Here is an 18,799-nt window from a genome sequence, read left to right as displayed (position 1 = left end):
CTCCCCGCCCACCACCTAAGAGAGCGCGGCCGCGGCGCCCCAGCCGGCCGACAGCCGCCCGGAAGCCGGGACGCCTCCTCCGCCGCCGCGCGCCCGGCCCTGCCCCGCCCCGCGGCCCCGGAGCGGCCCGACGCGCCATCGCGCTGGGCGCTAGAGACGGGCGCACGGGTGCCCGGGACGCGGGACGCTGCGGCGGGGTCTGGGCCGTCTCTGAGCCCCTGGCAGGGAGTGCGGAGGCTCTGAACAGCGCCGGAGAAAAGTGTGGAGAAAGTAACAGGGCTCTAGAGGCAGTTGACCTAAATTCAAACTCTCGGTAATTTGTAACATTGAGCAACCTAAAATTCTCTGAGCATGTTTCTTCGCCTCTCAAATGGAGATAGTGTCACCATCATAGGGTGATTGTAAAGATGGAATTGTTTAACTTGTTAAAAACATTTAGAAATCTAATATTTAGAGGGCGCTTAACTAAGCCCTTTCATGTGCTGTCCTCCTTAGCAGGTCATCCTTGGCCTCTAGGTTTCTATAGGGTTTGTAGAAGCCATTTCACTCAAATACCTTTCTGCCTCCTAAAGTTCATAATGCGATATGTCTAACTTGTCTCCAAACGGGCTGTAATTTTACCTGACATCCTTTTGGCTTTACTTACAACTCACCATTTGCATATCCAAAACAAAATTAGTGTTCTCCCCAAAAAGCTTCTCCTTCCTTTTGCGTTTCTTCTCTCTTCTTCAGCTGTTTCCACCCAGTTCATTCTTTGATTTGACCGTTTATAAAGCATCTTTACGCGCCCAGCAATATGTGAGAACCTTGAGGTATAGTGAAGCCTAGTGGTGATGTGAGTGGGAAGGTGTATACTTCGGAAATGAATGAAACATTAGACACGTTGGGATACAGACTTATAAGGGTGTGAGCACACACCCAAAGGTGTAATCAGACCTGAAAACGTAGTCAAAAACAGACTTCTTCAAAGCAAAGTTAGCTCTGGAGTTTGGGGGGAGAGGTAAGGCAAGTAATTCTAGACTAAGGGGTCAATGAAACACGCTCTTGTGTTTAGGGAACTGAAACCTATGATACCAGCAGCTAAGTGAAAACAAGAGAATAAGATGAGTGATAAGACAGCAGAAATCGAAGAGGCCCGATATTTGAGTGCCTTGCTTAGTTTACCAAGGAGTTTGAACTTAATCTACCAAACAATGGTGAATCACTGAAGAGTTTTAAAAGTAAAATAGTAACATGATCACGTTTGCATTTTAGGGAGCAGATTCTGGCTGCAGTGGAAGCTGGAACAAAGATTTGAGAGATTGGAGAAAGCAGCTCCAGTGCCAAAAAGGGAAGTTTAAATAGGCGCGGGCGCAAGTACACACACACACACACACACACACACTCTCTCTCTCTCTCTCTCTCTCTCTCTCTCTCTCTCTCTCTCTCTCTCTCTCTCTCTCTCTCTTCAAGGAGAAAAATCATGCTGTTAAATTGTTCAGATTACATCTGGGGCACTGAAAAGTTTGACTATGAAATACAGGGTAGGGAAACTCAATACTACATAGAAGTAGCTATGAATTTCTACACCAAAAAGTTCTCATCCTGTGATTATGGGAAAGTCACTATACAAATTTAAGATTCAGTTTCCTCCCCAATAAAGATTCAATTTCTTCCTTACCTGGCAAAAAATGAAAATCAGCATGCTATCAAGATGTATAAAGAGAATAAAACGATACATTTGTTCATTCAATAAACATTTATTGAATATTTTCTTCATGCCAGACAAGGGGCTCAGATGCACAGTATTCAGAAATAAAGGAGTGTACTTCCCTCAGAGGGGAGACAAGTTGGTTAAAACAATAATAATAAATCTTTCCACTATACCTTACAATTCTTAGAGAAATGAAGATAAACTTAATGAAGTACAGAGAATAGTAATAAAAGCATTGATAAGAATGAAAAATTTATGGAGTTGAGGATATACCAAGAAATTAGAGTAAGAGTACTCAAAGAATGTTTAAAAGATGCAAACTGCAATTGTTCTCTATTCCAGTAAAGAAACTACCTTATAATCAAAAATTAAGAACAACTTTTGTACTCCCATGCACCCAGATTAAAATACTGTAATGGCACAAAGGAAGGCCAGGAAGTTTTAATTTCTGCAACAATTTGTGGAAAGAGCATATCCAAAAGAATAATCATTCATTTACTTCACATCAGAGTTCTGGACCATATCATCCTTTAGGTTCCCTTTAATCCTGCAATTATAAAAGAAATTTTGAAGAAAGGGTACATAGGGCATTCTATCTAGAAATGATCTATCTATCTAGAAATGATCTATTCACCCACATATTAGTTCATCTGGTTTTTTTGTAGTGTAAGGAGTGAGGTGCAGGCTGGTGTCCCAGATTCTGATCATTTCCAGAAGTCACAAATTGTATGTCTGGATTCATAAAATTAATTTTAAGTATTGAGTGTATGTATTCCTAAGTCTATTTTTTATCTTTAAAACCATTCTGTTGCTGGACTCAGTGGTACACACCTGTAATCCCACTTACTCAAGAGGCTAAGGCAGGAGGATTGAAGGTTCAAGGTCAGCCTTGGTAACTAAGATCTATTTCAAAATAAAAAATAAAAAGGGGTAGGGATATAGCTCAGTGGTATAGTGCCCCTGAGTTCAATCCTCAATTACCACCACCACCACCCCCCAAAAAAGAATTAAGATCATCTCTTAATTCTCTAATCACAGGCTGGCTAGATCCAACTTTTTTATCCTTGTTGATCTTCCTTCATCCTACCAAAAAGAGAAGATTTAAGTGAAGGAAATGGAATTTAATAGTAGCAATATTTGTTGTTCAAATTAGGAAACAGATCTCCATGGTCTGGAAAATTCTCTAATTCAGGATTAAACCAAATACCTCAAATCTTAAATTTAAAACATTAACCTTGAATTTTTTATAGCTATTATATATTAGATATATAATGGGCATTCAGTTAAGGGTGGGGGTTCTTTTTTTTAAATGTCTTCTCTAAATCACTAGAGATTTGGGGTCCTGCTCAGCATTTTCTCATTTCTACCTTTGAATTAACTCTTAAAAATATAATAAAATAAAAAAGACATCCTATGGGAAAACCGTTGAATTCTGTACCTAGAGTAAAACTCAAAAGACTTTTTAATATAACTTCTGCTTTTGTAAATGTCTGCATCATCTAATTTAGTCCTATAACATACCCAGTAAGAGATGCTTTTTTTTAAGGAAACAATCTCAAATTCAGAGAGGTTCCTTAACCACATGGTTAATAATGAAGATCCATAATTTGAAATTTTTGAAGATCCAAGATGCATGTTGTTTTTCCATTTTACTATGTCATTTCATGATGAAGAAATAATCGCTATATCAAATTATGCCAATTAGAAGTGGAAACAGAAAGAGGATGTTATATGAAAATCTCATTGACTAGTCTTAAAGACTAAAAGGAACTTTACAATCAGAAATATGTGTCACATTAGCTAGGAGAGGTGACTCATGCCTGTAATCCCAGAAACTCTGGAGGCTGAGGCAGAAGGATTAAAAGTTTAAAGTCAGCCTCAGCAACTTAGTGAGGCCCTGTCTCAAAATAAAATAAAAAGGACTGGGGATGTTTCTCAGTGGTTAAGCACCACTAGGTTCAATCCCCATTCTAAAAGAAAAGAAATATGCATCATGTTAGTTGCTGAGCACAAAGAATCAGAAACTCAGACTAAAATCAAAATTTATTCTCACCTGTAGTTGGCTTATATTTCTCCATTTTCCATAGTCCAACTCCTATAGACCTTGTTGGACTGGAGGAAAAGTTGGAAAATAATGCTGTTAGTTCAAACAAAAAGTATTTCATTTTAAAAGTTTATTCAGACCAGTAAACCTGGGGAAAGAGTGGTGTCGGGGGTTGGATGAAAGGGTAAAGGAATTCTCTTCATTCTCAAAACACTGAGCTATCAGCTGCAATATTAGAGAGGTGACAGAAATCAAAGGAAAGGGGACACTTTATGCTCCTGACCTGAGAAAGTAGCTGGCTTTTTCAGCTAGGGAAAGGGGGTGGGAGGGAAGTCAGGTGGAAAATCGAACAATGAATAACCTATGGACCTTTATTTCTCCCTGATTTCTTCAGGATTCTTCCATTTCCATTTATACAATAGATCATAATAATCTTTCTCTGCTGGGCTGAGGATTAAACCCAGGGCCTTGCACATGCTATGCAAGTGCTCTACCTCTGGACTACATCCCAGCCCTATAATCTATTATTACTTTTCCCAAGATTTTTTTTTTAATTAAAATACCCAGTCGGGCACTGTGGTACATACCTATGATCTCAACTACTAGGAATTACAAGCATCAAAAATTCAAGGCCATTTTGGGCAATTTAACAAGCCCCTGTCTCAAAAAATAAAAAGGGATGGGGATGTAATTCAGTGGATAGAGCACTTGCCTAGTATATCTAAGGCCCAGTTCAATCCCCAGTACCACCAAAAATAAAAAATAAACACCAAAGTGCAAATCCTACAAAACCTGTCACCAATCAAGGTTCATAATTACAATGTTAAGGACCAGTTAACCAAGTTTTTCTGACCAGATTCCTCAAAATTGAAGGCTCAAAATAATAAAGAATTGTGATTCATCCTTCCAAAAGTTCAGTGCTTAGCCAAAAACTGAATTCAGAATTCTTGTTATCACCTCATATTCTTTTCTATAAATTGCATCACTAGGTGTTCCTGTTATATTTGGCTTATTTATAAATTTCTATATTTTAATAAAGTAAAAAAATGATTTTCTGCCTCTAATTAAAAGTGTTCCCTTAAACTTTCATCTTATTCTGTGCTAAAAACTTAATGACTTTTTTATGTTCTATTAAAGACCAAAATTACCTTTCAAGTCTGAGGTTAAGTCATTCTGTTCTGTTCTTTTGGGAATTCAGCTGACTTCCTTTTTTGGTGGGGATGGGTGTACCAAGGATTGAACTCAGGGGCACTCAACTACTGAGTCACATTCCGGGCCCTATTTTGTATTTTATTTAGAGATAGGATCTCAGTTGCTGAGGCTGGCTTTGAACACCATCCTCCCGTCTCAGTCTCCCAAGCGACTGGGATTACAGGTGTGCACCACCACACCCGGCTCTACTTCCTTTTATAAAGGTACGTTCATCACCATTTTGTTTTGTCCTTTAAGAGTTGTCATCTCCCAGGCTAGTTTCACAGTTTTCCAATTATTCACATTCTTACTTCAAAACAAAACACAGGACAATTTCACTGTTACTATTAATTACTATGAACTAAAAGAGGATAATGAAAACCTACATGAACCTAACGAAAGCCAGCCTCAGTAACTTTGTGAGACCCCAAGCAATTTAATCAAAATTAAAAAAATAAATAAGAAACAAAGAAAGGGTTGAGGATGTAGCTCAGTGGCCCCTGGGATTCAATCCTCAATACCAAAGGAAAAAACAAAAAAATAATTAGTATTGTTTCCCATTCCTCAAGAATTTCAGTTGGGGAGGCATCTCTTTCAATGGATCCTTATCCCTAAGATTCCCTTGGGGCTTATCATCATACCCTGAAACAAAGTAATTTTTAAAAATCACTACTACTCAGCCTTATACAACAGAGTTTAAATAGTTTATCAAAACAGAAGGAAAAAAGAATCTGGAAAAAAATAGAAAATCAAAAATAAGAAGTTACAGAGAGGCAGGCCCTAGGTCCTACATAAATTATTCAAATTAAGTCCAATTTTAATCTGAAATTTCTCACAACTACAGAAAAAACTGAAGACAATCAACTGGTGATCTGCATTGTCTGGAAGGAAAGAGCAAATTGGTTTCTTAGGTGAGGTAAGGTTTTTCCTGAAATGGGTCTGAATAAAATTCCTCATTTGGGGGGCTGGGGATATAGCTCAGTTGGTAGAGTGCTGGCCCCACATGCACAAGGCCCTCGGTTTGATCTCCAGCACCACACACAAAAATTTTTTTTAAAAAATAGAATTCTTCATTTGGACAAAGCAATGTTTCTTGAACATCTTCACAAAAAGGAATTTAACTGTCTCAATAAAAAAGAGGAAAATGATGAGTTATCTCAAATTACAGAGCTTAAAATCTTAAGCTTTTGAAAATTCCAGCTGGAGTAATAAAATAGTGACTCACTAAAACTAATGGCTATATCCAGTAATTATCAGCTGTAAACATCAAAGAAGTCCTAATATTTTCAATGTGGACTTGCAGTGGATACTTAGGCTTGGGTGGATTTTCTGGAAACAAAGAGGTGGCAAGCTCCTCTATTTCTGTATCTTATACATGTTTTTATTGTTGCAGTAGTATCACTGTAATTAGATTTCTAAGATGAGTTCCACATCTGTACTTTTGGTAACTAACCCCTAGGACAATGCCTAGCACCAAAAATATACTCCTTAAATGTTCACTGAATTAAATAATACTTATGTAAAAAGAAACCCTAAATCAGGAAAATACTTAAAGTATTACAACAGTAAATTACACCCTACTACTCCCACTAAAGGGAAACAAAAAAAGATTCAGAGTGTGAAATGTTCCAGAGTGATGCTCCAGAGTTCTGATTTTTCCACTGAAGTATGTGGTCCTTTCATAGTATTTTATATTATCCAGAACTGGTCCCAGAAATATCTGGACTGACTAAACACAAAGCCTAACTAATACATTAAAAACATACTTAACTGATCTGGGCTATTGGGGATGTCTATTTAGGGAGCTATGTAAGTCAGTGAAAACTTTTTTCTATGACAGCTTCTTGAAGAGAACTGGTTTTGATGAAAATCCTTCTAAAGTATCACACACATTGCTGTAAACATTCTACAAAATACAACTGAAACGCTGACATGAAGATGACTCGTCTTTAAAATGTCCTCAAATATTGACATGCTGTAAGTTATTTGTTCTCTCTCCCTTCTCAGTGATTCTCCTATTACCTAGAGTGCATCCTTCTGCTCACTGCCACTGTTTCTGCTTTCTTTTCCCCTTTCTCTTCCTTCAGTTTCTTCCACTCCTATCCTTTCGTGCCCTTGATATCAGTGAGGGTTATTCTTCATCACCTGTTCAGTAGTCAGAGAAGACATGATTTTCCTTCTGCTTTCAAAAATGATAAGTCACATTCTGTGTTCTATAACCTTGTCTTTTGATTCTGCTCAAATATTTTTGTCACTGATGACTTTTCTGCACTTCTATTTTTCTGCATGTGTTGTTCCAGCCAACTGAAGGTAACTGGGAGTGAAGTGGAAGTGGTGAGTGCTAAGAAATCAAGTCCTTATTTTACTGTTATCTTCTCTTTACACATCTTCTCTTTTCACTTAATCTTCAAAGTACAGTACAGAAATGTCTATGAATGGCTTACTATATATGGCCTAATTCCAACATGAGGTCCTTCAGAGACTCCAAAAAATAGATAACTGCAGACGAACAAATTAAATTAAGGGCCCCAGTGGAAACTTAAAACTTCTAGACCATTTACCATTAATGCATATGCCAAAACCACATTCTTTTAGGCAACAAAGATATGTATCTAAAAGAAAGTTAACATATATGCTATTGACTTATACTGAGGGTTGCCGCCCCCCTTTTAAAGTTTTCACCTTGTATATTATTATCACTATAATTTTAGGAAAACATTTAATAAAAAATTAAACTTTTAAGTTATTAAGTCCACTATTTCTGTTACATAATACAAAAGGTTTTAAGATTATATATTCTTGTGTGCCTCAAAGTACACCTTCACTCTTTCTTACATGAAAGCAAGGTAAAAATACCAAAAATTTTTTGTTACTGCCTTTTGTTATTTGTTTTGTTGTGCTAGGATTAAACCTAGAGTCTTGCAAATCATAGATAAATGCTCTGCTACTGAGCTACATTCCCACCCAGCTCCAAATTCTTTTTGTATAGAATTTGATTAAAAAAAACCCACATTGTAAATTCATTAAACAGAGCTAAAAATAGATCCTAAATCCCAGGCTCTGAAATCTTTTTGCATATTTTAACATTAGGTACAAGTGTTTAAGGAATCTGCATGTTTTCCGGTGTGGAAATATAGCTGAGGTAGAATGAAATGAAGGCAGGTATAGATGATTGTGATTAATGAAAGGAAAACAAAAGTTCAAACTAGGTATCTTAATTCATTTCTCTATAGTGTATACCATCAGGTTCTTTAATTATGGAAAGATGGTCTCTTTCTGGGAACAAACATCTGAGGTTACATTGAAAATTTAGTGTCACCTATAGAACACTATTCCCTTAGGTCATCCAAGAGGGCACAGGAAGAATTTTTGTTACAAAAAACATTTTTGTGTTTTTGAAATGGGATTTTACCTACAATGATAGTAAAGGCTCACACTTACTAAGCAACCAAAACGTGTCAGGTAATTGTTAAGAATCATACATGGATTGACATTTGACCTCTTAACAAACCTGAGTTAAATATGATCATATATCCCCCTCTTTTATAGATGGGAGATGAGCTTCAGTAATTTACTCAATAAAACTAACTTAAGTTCTTCAACAGGGATTCAGATACCAAACATCAATTAGCACTCAAGCTCCATGCCACGGTGTCTTCACATTTATGTCCTACTCAGGTAAAATCCCATCTCTGTCAAATTTTTCTTTCTTGCAGTTTACTTAAAATATATCCTGAAAGTATTTAATAAGATGCAGTGCTTTAAAAGCATAATTTTGACTTAAAAACTAGAATATTTGCCCTATGTTTTTAATTTTTACTATCCCCAAAATGAATACATAAAACATCTGAACTATGAAAAACAGGATAAGACAAAATATCTTGTTTTAAAAGAACATAACCACTTAGTTGGTATTCCATTCAAAGTATCTTATAATAAAAGCACAAATTGTTTCATTTAACAACACTGAAGAATGAGGTATATGAATGTTTTAATCACAGACTTTACTGTATGCAATTAGCTGTATTTCACAACTAGCATCTTACAAAAAGACAGTACCATTGTGCCTGGATAAAGTACTGCATTAAACAGAAAATTACATTACCACAAGAAACCACCAAATATCACAACTGTCAGGGTCTACATTTTTTTTCTCCATATGTTATCATGTTTTTAATGTGATATTTTGTACCCAAGTTATGTTTTTAAGTTGATTTACATTTCAAAAGTCTCCTATAAGTGGATGTATACTAAGCAAATGGTTAGAGAAAGCAGGAGACCCTAGGAGAATTTAAGTATATGTGGTTTCTAAGTTGGATTTCAAAATACAACATAAAACACTTTATTAGTTGTAAACAAAATGCAAAATCTGTAGTCATAAAAATATTTTATTGGTAATTGTACATAATAATGAGTGGGGCTGTAAATACTTTTTAAATTTCAGGATATTGATAAATGCATAAATTGGCAGTTGTATCTGAAAATAGGGTAATATGATTTTCATAAGAACTGTCATATTTAATAAGAAGCCAATTAAACTGATATAAGATTAGTTATTTCCCAGTTCTGTGCAATAGTTCCAATTTCTGTGTTAATTAGATTCATATATCTATAACCCTGAATAAGTTTGGGACAAGGAAACAGTGATAAAACTATGATTAAGTTAAAGCTTTTCCAAAATTGCAACTTTTAAAATATGGCAAGTTTCTTTTCTGTTTTTGCCCAATGAATTTTAATGTTTTATATAGTTATTTGAATTTTAATGTTTTATATTATACAGAAAATACCAGTGTTCAATGACAATATCACCAAACCTGAATTATAAAGCTAAATAATCAATGTTTTATTGTTTACTAGTCTGCTAGTAAACATTACAATAAATGAATGTTTTGAAAAATAAGCAAACAAAAATGGATAAAACCAGAAGCATAATTCAGAAACAATAATTTAGTAAAAGGTGTCAAAACATTGGCAAAGGTTCATAACAAATTCTTTATTTAATAACAACTTTCCTATTTAACCACACCAAGTACCAGCAGGTGTATTTAAGAGGATAACCATTAAGAAAATCCTGTTGCAGCAATAGTTGATTAAGTTGATCTTTGACTTGTATACATATAACTATTTGTTTCACAATTCTCAAATATTACATATTTAGGCAGCTTGCACTATGTTATAAAAATTTAAACTTGTTACATGCCAATAGTAGAGAATTCAAGAATCATGTGTTAGAATTCACTAAACTAAAAGTGAAAATAGACTTACCAATAACACTGCATAATGATAATTCAACCACATTTTCATGGCACATAACCGCAGAGACCAAAATGTTAGGTCAGGAAATGTTTGGTAGGCATAGATTACCGTAAAATCTAACAAATTCTGACAAAATTTTAATCTTATGTAAAACTCAAATTATGGATTGTGCACAAATGTGTTTGTCATGAAAATGTGGTATTTCTTGGCATAATCTGTGTATTTGCATGGTAGGACAGAAGTGACTAAGATAAGAAATTGGAGAAAATAAATTTTAATGAGATTCTCCATTCAATGATGAGGCTTCTCCTCTGGGTGAAGATGACCTGGACATTCCCCTCTCTGTGTTATCAGAGCTAGAGCCACTCTGACTATGTTGATCTGCAGAAGCAGCACTAGATGCAGGCGGTGACTTTGTTTTCTCCTTAAAGTCTGTAATAATGACTGTTAGATCTCCAACGGTAACTTCCAAATGCTGAGCACTACTCCGATCCACATTTTTCAATCTTGGCCTAAACATAAAAAATGATGAGTTTTTAAACTAGCTTGTCCCTCTACCAAATTTCTGAATACACACTAAATAGTAAACTAGGCAAAAGTAACCAAATGAATACATCTATGTTTAAAGCGATTTATGTGTAACCAGCCACAAAAATATCACTAAATGCTTCAAATAATTAACATTAATTGAACCAATCACTCATGAATCTTCAACATGACAAAAAACTAACAGCCTGGATTTAGTGGTCTCTTAATTATGCTTTAAATTTATACTATATTAAGATAGATGTTTTAAAATCAAGGAAAATAGCTGTACCACAGAGGAAATTGATGAAAGATAAGGCTGAGATATATGTGGGGCTGTTATTCCACTGGTACCAGACCCATAACCATTTTGATTGGTCAAAGCCCATGCAAAGGAATTACCATTCTCCTGCTTTTCAAATAGTTCTTTTTATGAAGAAAAAAAAGAACAGACAGAAATACCTATTAAAAGTCTTGTAAAATGAAAACCATCCTCATACTTAAGCTTATATTTGTGACCTCTGGGTTTGATTTCACTTTTTGTATATATCAATGTTAAAAAAGAATATAAATATAGATAATTTTATTATTTCAACAATGCCATAAAACACTCTTCAAATTTACCTGGTTTTCTTATGACTGTTCTTTTTGCTAGTTGTTTCCTTTTCACTTTTTTCTTTTTCTACTTTATCTTTTTTCTCTTTCTTTGACTGTGTAGGGGGCACAAACTGCTGAGTAACCTGCTGTGCAACCAACTGGGAGACAGGTCGAGGTTTCCTGTGTGCATGTTAAAAAGAAAGGTTTTGGTATTATAACTTAAGAATATATATATAGTTTTATGAAAGAGAATCCCATGTTATGAGAATTTCTAGTATAAAATCCTCATATGTAAAATAAAATTACTGTGCTGTTCAACAAAAATAGAAACAAACTATAATAATGGTTAAAATTCATAGTCTAAGATATATGGTCAAAATATTAAAATATAACTGTACACAAAGCAACATGAGACATCATTTAAATGTACATCATGAAATGTTCATAGGGAGGCATACATATAAATAAACATGAATTTTTAAAAAGTTAAACTTTAAGGTTTTCACTAAAATAATATTTTATTTTATTGGTACTAGGGATTGTACAAAGCAACCACTCTACCACTATATCACACCCTCAACCCCTGAAATAATATTTTAAGTTATCCTTCCTCCTCAGAGAACGAAATATCTAACTATCCAAGACAATGACTATTTTCTTTCCTTTTAAAACCTTTAATTTGTTCGCTTAATATTTTGAGTTCAAAATTTCTCATTTCTTATTACTCAAATCCTTGAAACTCCTATGACCTTAGTCACAATCTCATTATGCATTTTTTGACCTTAAAGATATTCTCAGTCTTTTGAGATTTAACTACTTACTCATTTAAAAAGAATATTGAGAAACTACTGCAGGACTTACACAGAAGTATTTTAAATGTCTCATGGATTCACCCTTTGGTGCAAGATAAGCTATCACCATATTGGCCCAGGATCACAAGTATAGAACTTGGGCCCCTAAGGCCCTTAAGAGAGAAAGAAAGGCAAGGAGTGGGAGAGAGCAGAGAGGGAAGAAGTATGGACAACAAATAAAAACATATTTCAACATATGGTTTACAAAAAATGGTAACTCCATTGATTAAAAAAAATCCTTATCCTATTGTAGGTAGTATAGTTTTAAAAACATTGTTGTTGTTGTTCTTCTTCTTCTTCTACAGCAAGACAAAACAAAATACTGAGAAAATACTGCAAAATCTAACATTCAAAGCTAAAAGGAAATAGGAAACAACATTTAAAACAGATTTCAGGAGACCAATCATGAATTTTGTTTAGAACCTATACAATATAAAGTACTGGAAGGACATCCAGGACAGATGTCTAATGCATAATTTAAAAAATAGGATTGACAGAAATCAGGGTTAGAGAGCTAGATCTAGAGATCTAAAGATCAAAATAAAAGTGTTATTGAATGTATGGTTAAGTAATGGTTGACTTGTAAGGAAATGAGCTTAAAAAAGAAAAGGATTAAGGTAGTGATGCTCAAATTCAAGGTATATAAAAATCTCCTAGAAGGCTTGTTCAATTTGCAGAGCCCTATAAGCAGAGTTTGATTCAACAGGTGTTGGGGTGGAGCTAAAGGATTTGTATTTTTAACTAATTTCTAAGTTAAGCTGATGTCTCTGGTCCAGGGACCATATTAAAAAGAAGTTTAAAGAATCTGTGCTATATTATATTTGGTGAATGCTGAAGAGTAGTCTGAAAGCAGAGAGCAACAGAAAAATGAAGGGGGAAAGAAAAAAAAAGGACTGAATAAATAGGAAAATATTCAATAATGAAAAGCTAAGGAGCATGATTTACCCTTAAATGATAGAAAGTTTTAGACTTAAATTTTACAAAGTGTCATCAATCTGAAGATATTGTAGGGAAACTTCCAGAAAGCTTCCAGGTAGAAATTCAAAATAAAAATTTAAAGTAACACCTAAAATAAGGAAGCAACAAAGAAGTTAAGTCAGGCGGAAAAAGCAAATGTTGACTACTTAGATGTGCCTTCCTCACTTCTCAACCTACAAATATTCCTTAAGCAAAACATCACAAAATCCATGTTATCATCTAACATTATGTGGGTGAATACTATAGTCTGAATTTTTGTGTCCCTTACCCCAAATTCTTATGTTGAAACCTAATCTTTAATGTGATAGAATCAGAAGTGGGGAGGTAATTGTAATTAGGTCATGAGGACAGAGCCCTCCTGCATGGGATCACCACCCTTATGAAAGAGGCCCCAGAGAATAGCTCTGTCCCATGTACCACGTGAAAACAGCAAGAAAACACCATCATATGAAACAGAAAGTGAGTCTTTATTGAACACTGAATCTGCCAATACCTTGCTTAACCTTGCTCCTTTCGGCTTCCAAAACTGAGAAGTATATTTTTGTTGTTCAAAATCTACCCAGTCTTTGTTATTTTGTTATGGTAACCCAAAAAGACTAAGACAGTGGGATCAAGGACAAAACAAAAAGAAATTATTCTTAAATGTTGACAGGTGGTAAATAGAAAATTAAGTAAGGAACAAATGGGGTGTAAGAAAGAATTGTAATGTTAACCTTACCATTTCTTCTGGGCTATAAGCACCACAAGGAAAGGGAAGTATCTGCTTTATGCAACATTGTATAATTACTACCTACCTGATACAGTATTGAAAAAAAACACTAAATATCCAACCCTTATTTGTTAATGAATGAATGTATGATAATGATCAGATCAGGGTATTCGCATATCTGTCACCTCAGAGGTATCTCATTCAGAAAAGGGGTACTGCCTCAAAGTTTACTAATTGGTCAGGATTAACCACTCACTCTACAGAAGAAATAGAGCAATAAGAATTTAATTTCTTTTTTAGTTGTACTGGAATATGGCTAGAGAAAGAAAGCTTAAAGATATGGCAAGGTTGAAAAAAAAAGAGTTGTTTAGGCTAGTGCCTAATGAACAGTCACTTAAAATTGAGTCACTCTAAAATATACAATGCAACTCAGTAGTTACCATTTTGTCTCACAACTTGTTGTGGATTTTTGAGTTTTCATAATACTATGAATGCCAACTTCACCTATTGCACTTTGTAATGTCATTCCTTCTATCTCAAAAATTAAAGCAAAATGAATTTATAAAAATATCAGAGTAAATAAAACTGCAAACATTAAAATAAATTTATATTCTTTTGAACCCAGAATAGAAATTGAATTAAAGTTATTTATGTTATAATTAATAAACTGTACAAAGTTTATTTACACCTACTTTATTTACTGCTGCCTTTAAGTAAAACTCAAATAGTTTTCTAACCTCAGTACCTAACATTAAGATTTTCAGGAATTTAACTATATTATGCTATAATTAGGTACAGAATATTTTATAACATAATCACTCCTTCCCCATCCCTCCTCCATCAATAGTTTCTAACTGGTACCCCTCTGTTATGACAGTATTCCTCAACATCTCCCTCCCATTTTCATATAAGCAGGGATAAACCTAATTTCCAGATTCAGAAATCTTACAATACATTGCCACCAGGTTTTTTTCACACATTTCTACGTTCAGAATCTTCCTAGGGTCATTTATCCTTTTTTGAAATGTCTTATCAATCTGAAATTAAAAGTATATTAGCAAAACTAAAAAATAAATATTTAAAAAAAAGTCATGGAGCTGGGGATGTGGCTCAAGTGGTAACGCACTCGCCTAGCACACGTGAGGCACTGGGTTCGATTTTCAGCACCATGTAAAAATAAAATGAAGATATTGTGTCCACCTAAAACTAAAAAATAAATATTTTTTTTAAAGTATATTAGCAAAACATAATTTACTTCATAAAACCATAAATCTGAGTTAAATAATTTATGTTAAGTTATTCTAAAGTATTACACTCTTGGTGTAACTTATGAATAGAATACTCATTAAATGTACATTCTTGGGCTGGGGTTGTAACTCAGTGGTAGAATGCATGCCTAGCATATGTGAGACACTGGGTTTGATTCTCAGCCCCATATAAAAACAAATAAATAAAATAAAGGTATTTTGTCTATCTACAAAACAAACAAAAAAAAAGTATATTCTCCTAGGTGGCAAAAACCAACATGGAAAGAACACATAGCGGAACTTGTCAGGGGAGAGACTAGAACAAAGAGACAAGCCAGAAGACTACCACATCAAACTAGAAATGACATAATAGCTATAAGGATCTACACTGTGGTATAGTTAGAATGGAATGGAAACAGTGAACCTCATGACAGTTCAGAAGAATAATTTCTGTTATGTACCTGGATACAGAAGGCTAAAGAACACACACAGACACACACACACACACACACACACACACACACACACACCTGCCATTAAAGTGAAGGAAATAAGGGAATCAGAGAGTAGTACAGCAAGCCAAGAGCAATTCTCTGAGACTCACCAACTTGTTAGATATGCTGAACTTGGAAATTTTGTGACATGAAAGAAAAGCTGGAAGCATGAGAATAGTGATGTGATAAGTAATCATGTAATCTCTATACTAGTATTGTTTGTTGTTTATTTTATTAATTTTTAATCATCAACAAATTTTCTAGGGCTGGGGTTATAGTTAAATGGTAGAGTGCTTGTCTAGCATGTGTGAGACACTGAGTTTAATCCCTAGCATCACATAAAAAATAAATAAAGCTCCATCAACAACTAAAAAAAATTTTTTTAGACATACAATCAATCCACAAGCACATGAGAAAATGCTCAACATCTCTAGCAATCAGAGAAATGCAAATCAAAACCACCCTAAGATACCATTTCACTCCTGTAAGATTGGCAGCCATTATGAAATCAAACAACAATAAGTGTTGGCGAGGATGTGGGGAAAAGGGCACACTTGTTCACTGCTGGTGGGACTGCAAAATGGTGAGGCCAATTTGGAAAGCAGTATGGAGATTCCTGGGAAAGCTGGGAATGGATCCACCATTTGACCCAGCTATTGCCCTTCTTGGACTATTCCCTGAGGACCTTAAAAGAGCACACTATACGGATACGGCCACATCAATGATTATAGCAGCACAATTCACAATAGCTAGACTGTGGAACCAACCTAGATGCCCTTCAATAGATGAGTGGATAAAAAAATTGTGGCAGCTATACACAATGGAGTATTATGCAGCACTAAGAAACGACAAAATCATAGAATTTGCAGGGAAATGGATGGCATTAGAGCAGATTATGCTAAGTGAAGCTAGCCAAGCCCTAAAAAACAAATGTCAAATGTCTTCTTTGATATAAAGAGAGCCACTAAGAATAGAACAGGAAGGAAGAGCATGAGGAAAAGACTAACAGTAAACTAAGACAAATGGGGGGAGAGAAAGGAAGAGAGAAGGGAAAACATATGGAAATGGTAGGAGACCTTCAGTGATACACAAAATAATAAGAGGTTATGAGGGGCAAGGGGATGGGGGGAAAAAAAGGGGAGAGAATTGAACAACAGCAGAGGAGGTAGAGAGGGATGTTGGGAGGGGAGGGGAGGGGAGGGGGGATAGTAGGGGATAGGAAAGGTAGCAGAATACAACAGTCACTAATATGCCATTATGTAAAAATGTGAGTATGTAACAGAAGTGAGTCTGTATTATGTATTTGGGGAGTTCAAAACCCAATTGAGTCGAATGTATGAAAGATGATATGTCTTGAGCTCTGTAATGTTTTGAACAACCAATAAAAAAAAAAAAATTCTATAGTGGTCCTTTTTGACTTTAGAAAATGTTATTTTTTCTGTTCCTGAATAATATTTTTTGTTGTTCTTTTATCTTAGACTTACTTAAATGTGTATACAATTCCATTCTTTTATTCTTTAATGATGAGGATTAATGTATACTTAAAGATTAAAAATTTACACCTCAATTCTAGGCCTGGCTCAGTTTGGGGGGAAAAAAAAACAAAAATTGTGTTTACATGTGTATGTGTAGTTTAAGTATTGAAATATCTGCTGCTTTCTTAGGGCTGAATGAACTTTAAAAATGTTTCACTGAGGGCTGGGGATGTGGCTCAAGCAGTAGCACGCTCGCCTGGCATGCGTGCGGCCCGGGTTCGATCCTCAGCACCACATACCAACAAAGATATCGTGTCCGCCGAGAACTAAAAAAAAATAAATATTAAAAATTCTCTCTCTCTCTCTTCCCTCTCTCTTAAAAAAAATGTTTCACTGAGGATAGTAGGATCATAAGTTTATGGTCTTTTTACAAATTCAGAGTAACATAATGTTCAGTGATGAGGAGTTGATGTACAATAAAAAGATCATCTATCTACATAGTAAATAAGTGCTATTTAGCTGTAGCTCAGCTGTATGCCATCATCATCCACTTACTAAGCTATGGGAGGATTAAGCTGTAATTTGTGAAATATGGTATTTACAAATTTAGGCATCCTTATGCGTCTTTCATATATATCCCAGAAAGACTGCATAAAGTTTGTCATGTCTATTGACATCTATATGTGTGTGTGTGTGTGTGTGTGTGTGTGTGTGTATTTTTTTTTTTAAACAGTAACTGGGAGCTGGGGCTGTAGTTCAATGGTAGAGTGCTTGCCTTGCACTTTGAGGCAGTGGGTTTGATCCTCAGTACCGCATAAAAATAAATAGATAAAGATACTGCATCCATCTACAACTAAAAAATATTTTTTAAAAAAAGTAACTGATTCTTTTTTTTCTTAAAAAAGACAGTACTGGGCTGGGGATCTGGCTCAAGCGGTAGCATGCTCACCCGGCATGTGTGCAGCCTGGATTCGATCCTCAGCACCACATACAAACAAAGATGTTGTGTCCACTGTAAACTAAAAAAATAAATATTAAAACACTCTCTCTCTCTCTCTCTCTCTCTCTCTCTCTCTCTCTTTCTCTCTCTCAAAAAAAGACAGTAGTACTCATAGGTCAGAAAGAAGTAATCTGTTTAATGAAACTAAAATATATGGCAAATTGAAGTAATATACTAAATCTCAATGGGTAAAGAAGATTGAATTAAACCCAAATCTGTTGTGAATCTGGTAATATATTGCTAACAAAAGCCCAAAATTCTAACCAAGGAAAGATTTCTTTTCTTCCACGTTTTTTAATTGGTGCATTGTAGCTGTACATAATGATAGGGTTTTTTGTTACATATTCATACTTGCACACAACATAATAATATAATTTGGCTGGTATCACTCCCCAACACTTCCTCCTCCCTCCACACTTCCCATCTCTTGAAGCCTCTACTTCTCTCCCTTTGATTTTCATGAGATTCCTCTCCCACCACTTTTCTTCTCCTTTTCCTCTTTAGCTTCTGCATGAGAGAAAACACAGGACCCTTGACTTTCTGAATATGACTTATTTTTTTAACATAATCATCCCTACTTCCATTTTCCTACAAATGGCATAATTTCAGTTTTCTTTATGACTGAATAACTCTATATTGTGTGTGTATGCATGTGTATATATCACACACCACATATTCTTTATTCATCTGTTGATGGACACCTAGATTTGTTCCATAGTTTGGCTATTGTGAATTGTGC

The 18,799-nt window shown here is 35.1% G+C and overlaps 1 protein-coding gene and 1 long non-coding RNA gene across 10 annotated transcripts in view; one reads left to right on the top strand and one right to left on the bottom strand.

Annotated features, from left to right (window-relative positions):
* The first annotated feature begins 111 nt into the window (after positions 1–111).
* On the top strand, positions 112–5,152 carry LOC144364867 (uncharacterized). The gene is made up of 2 exons (XR_013422969.1): positions 112–313; positions 1,255–5,152. It is a non-coding gene; the product is annotated as an uncharacterized LOC144364867 (long non-coding RNA).
* A 3,750-nt stretch (positions 5,153–8,902) lies between these two features.
* The window catches only part of Yaf2 (YY1 associated factor 2), a 73,068-nt gene continuing 63,171 nt past the window's right edge, over positions 8,903–18,799 (bottom strand). For 5 of the 9 annotated variants that reach the window (XM_040280797.2, XM_005324836.5, XM_078014873.1 and 2 more), the window contains 2 exons: positions 11,334–11,486; positions 8,903–10,696 (listed from right to left, as the gene is read on the bottom strand). In XM_040280797.2, coding sequence (XP_040136731.1) covers positions 10,459–10,696; positions 11,334–11,486 — 391 coding nt within the window. In that variant the 3' untranslated portion in view covers positions 8,903–10,458. Of the gene's footprint in view, positions 10,697–11,332; positions 18,080–18,799 lie in introns of those variants that run through there. The other 4 variants (XR_002483921.3, XR_005731865.2, XR_005731866.2 and 1 more) reach the window with 2 other exon arrangements.

Source organism: Ictidomys tridecemlineatus, chromosome 6, assembly GCF_052094955.1.
Source record: "Ictidomys tridecemlineatus isolate mIctTri1 chromosome 6, mIctTri1.hap1, whole genome shotgun sequence".
In the NCBI taxonomy this organism is placed as follows: domain Eukaryota; kingdom Metazoa; phylum Chordata; class Mammalia; order Rodentia; family Sciuridae; genus Ictidomys; species Ictidomys tridecemlineatus.
Note: the sequence above shows the minus strand (reverse complement) of the source record. Positions and strands in the feature narration are given on the sequence as shown.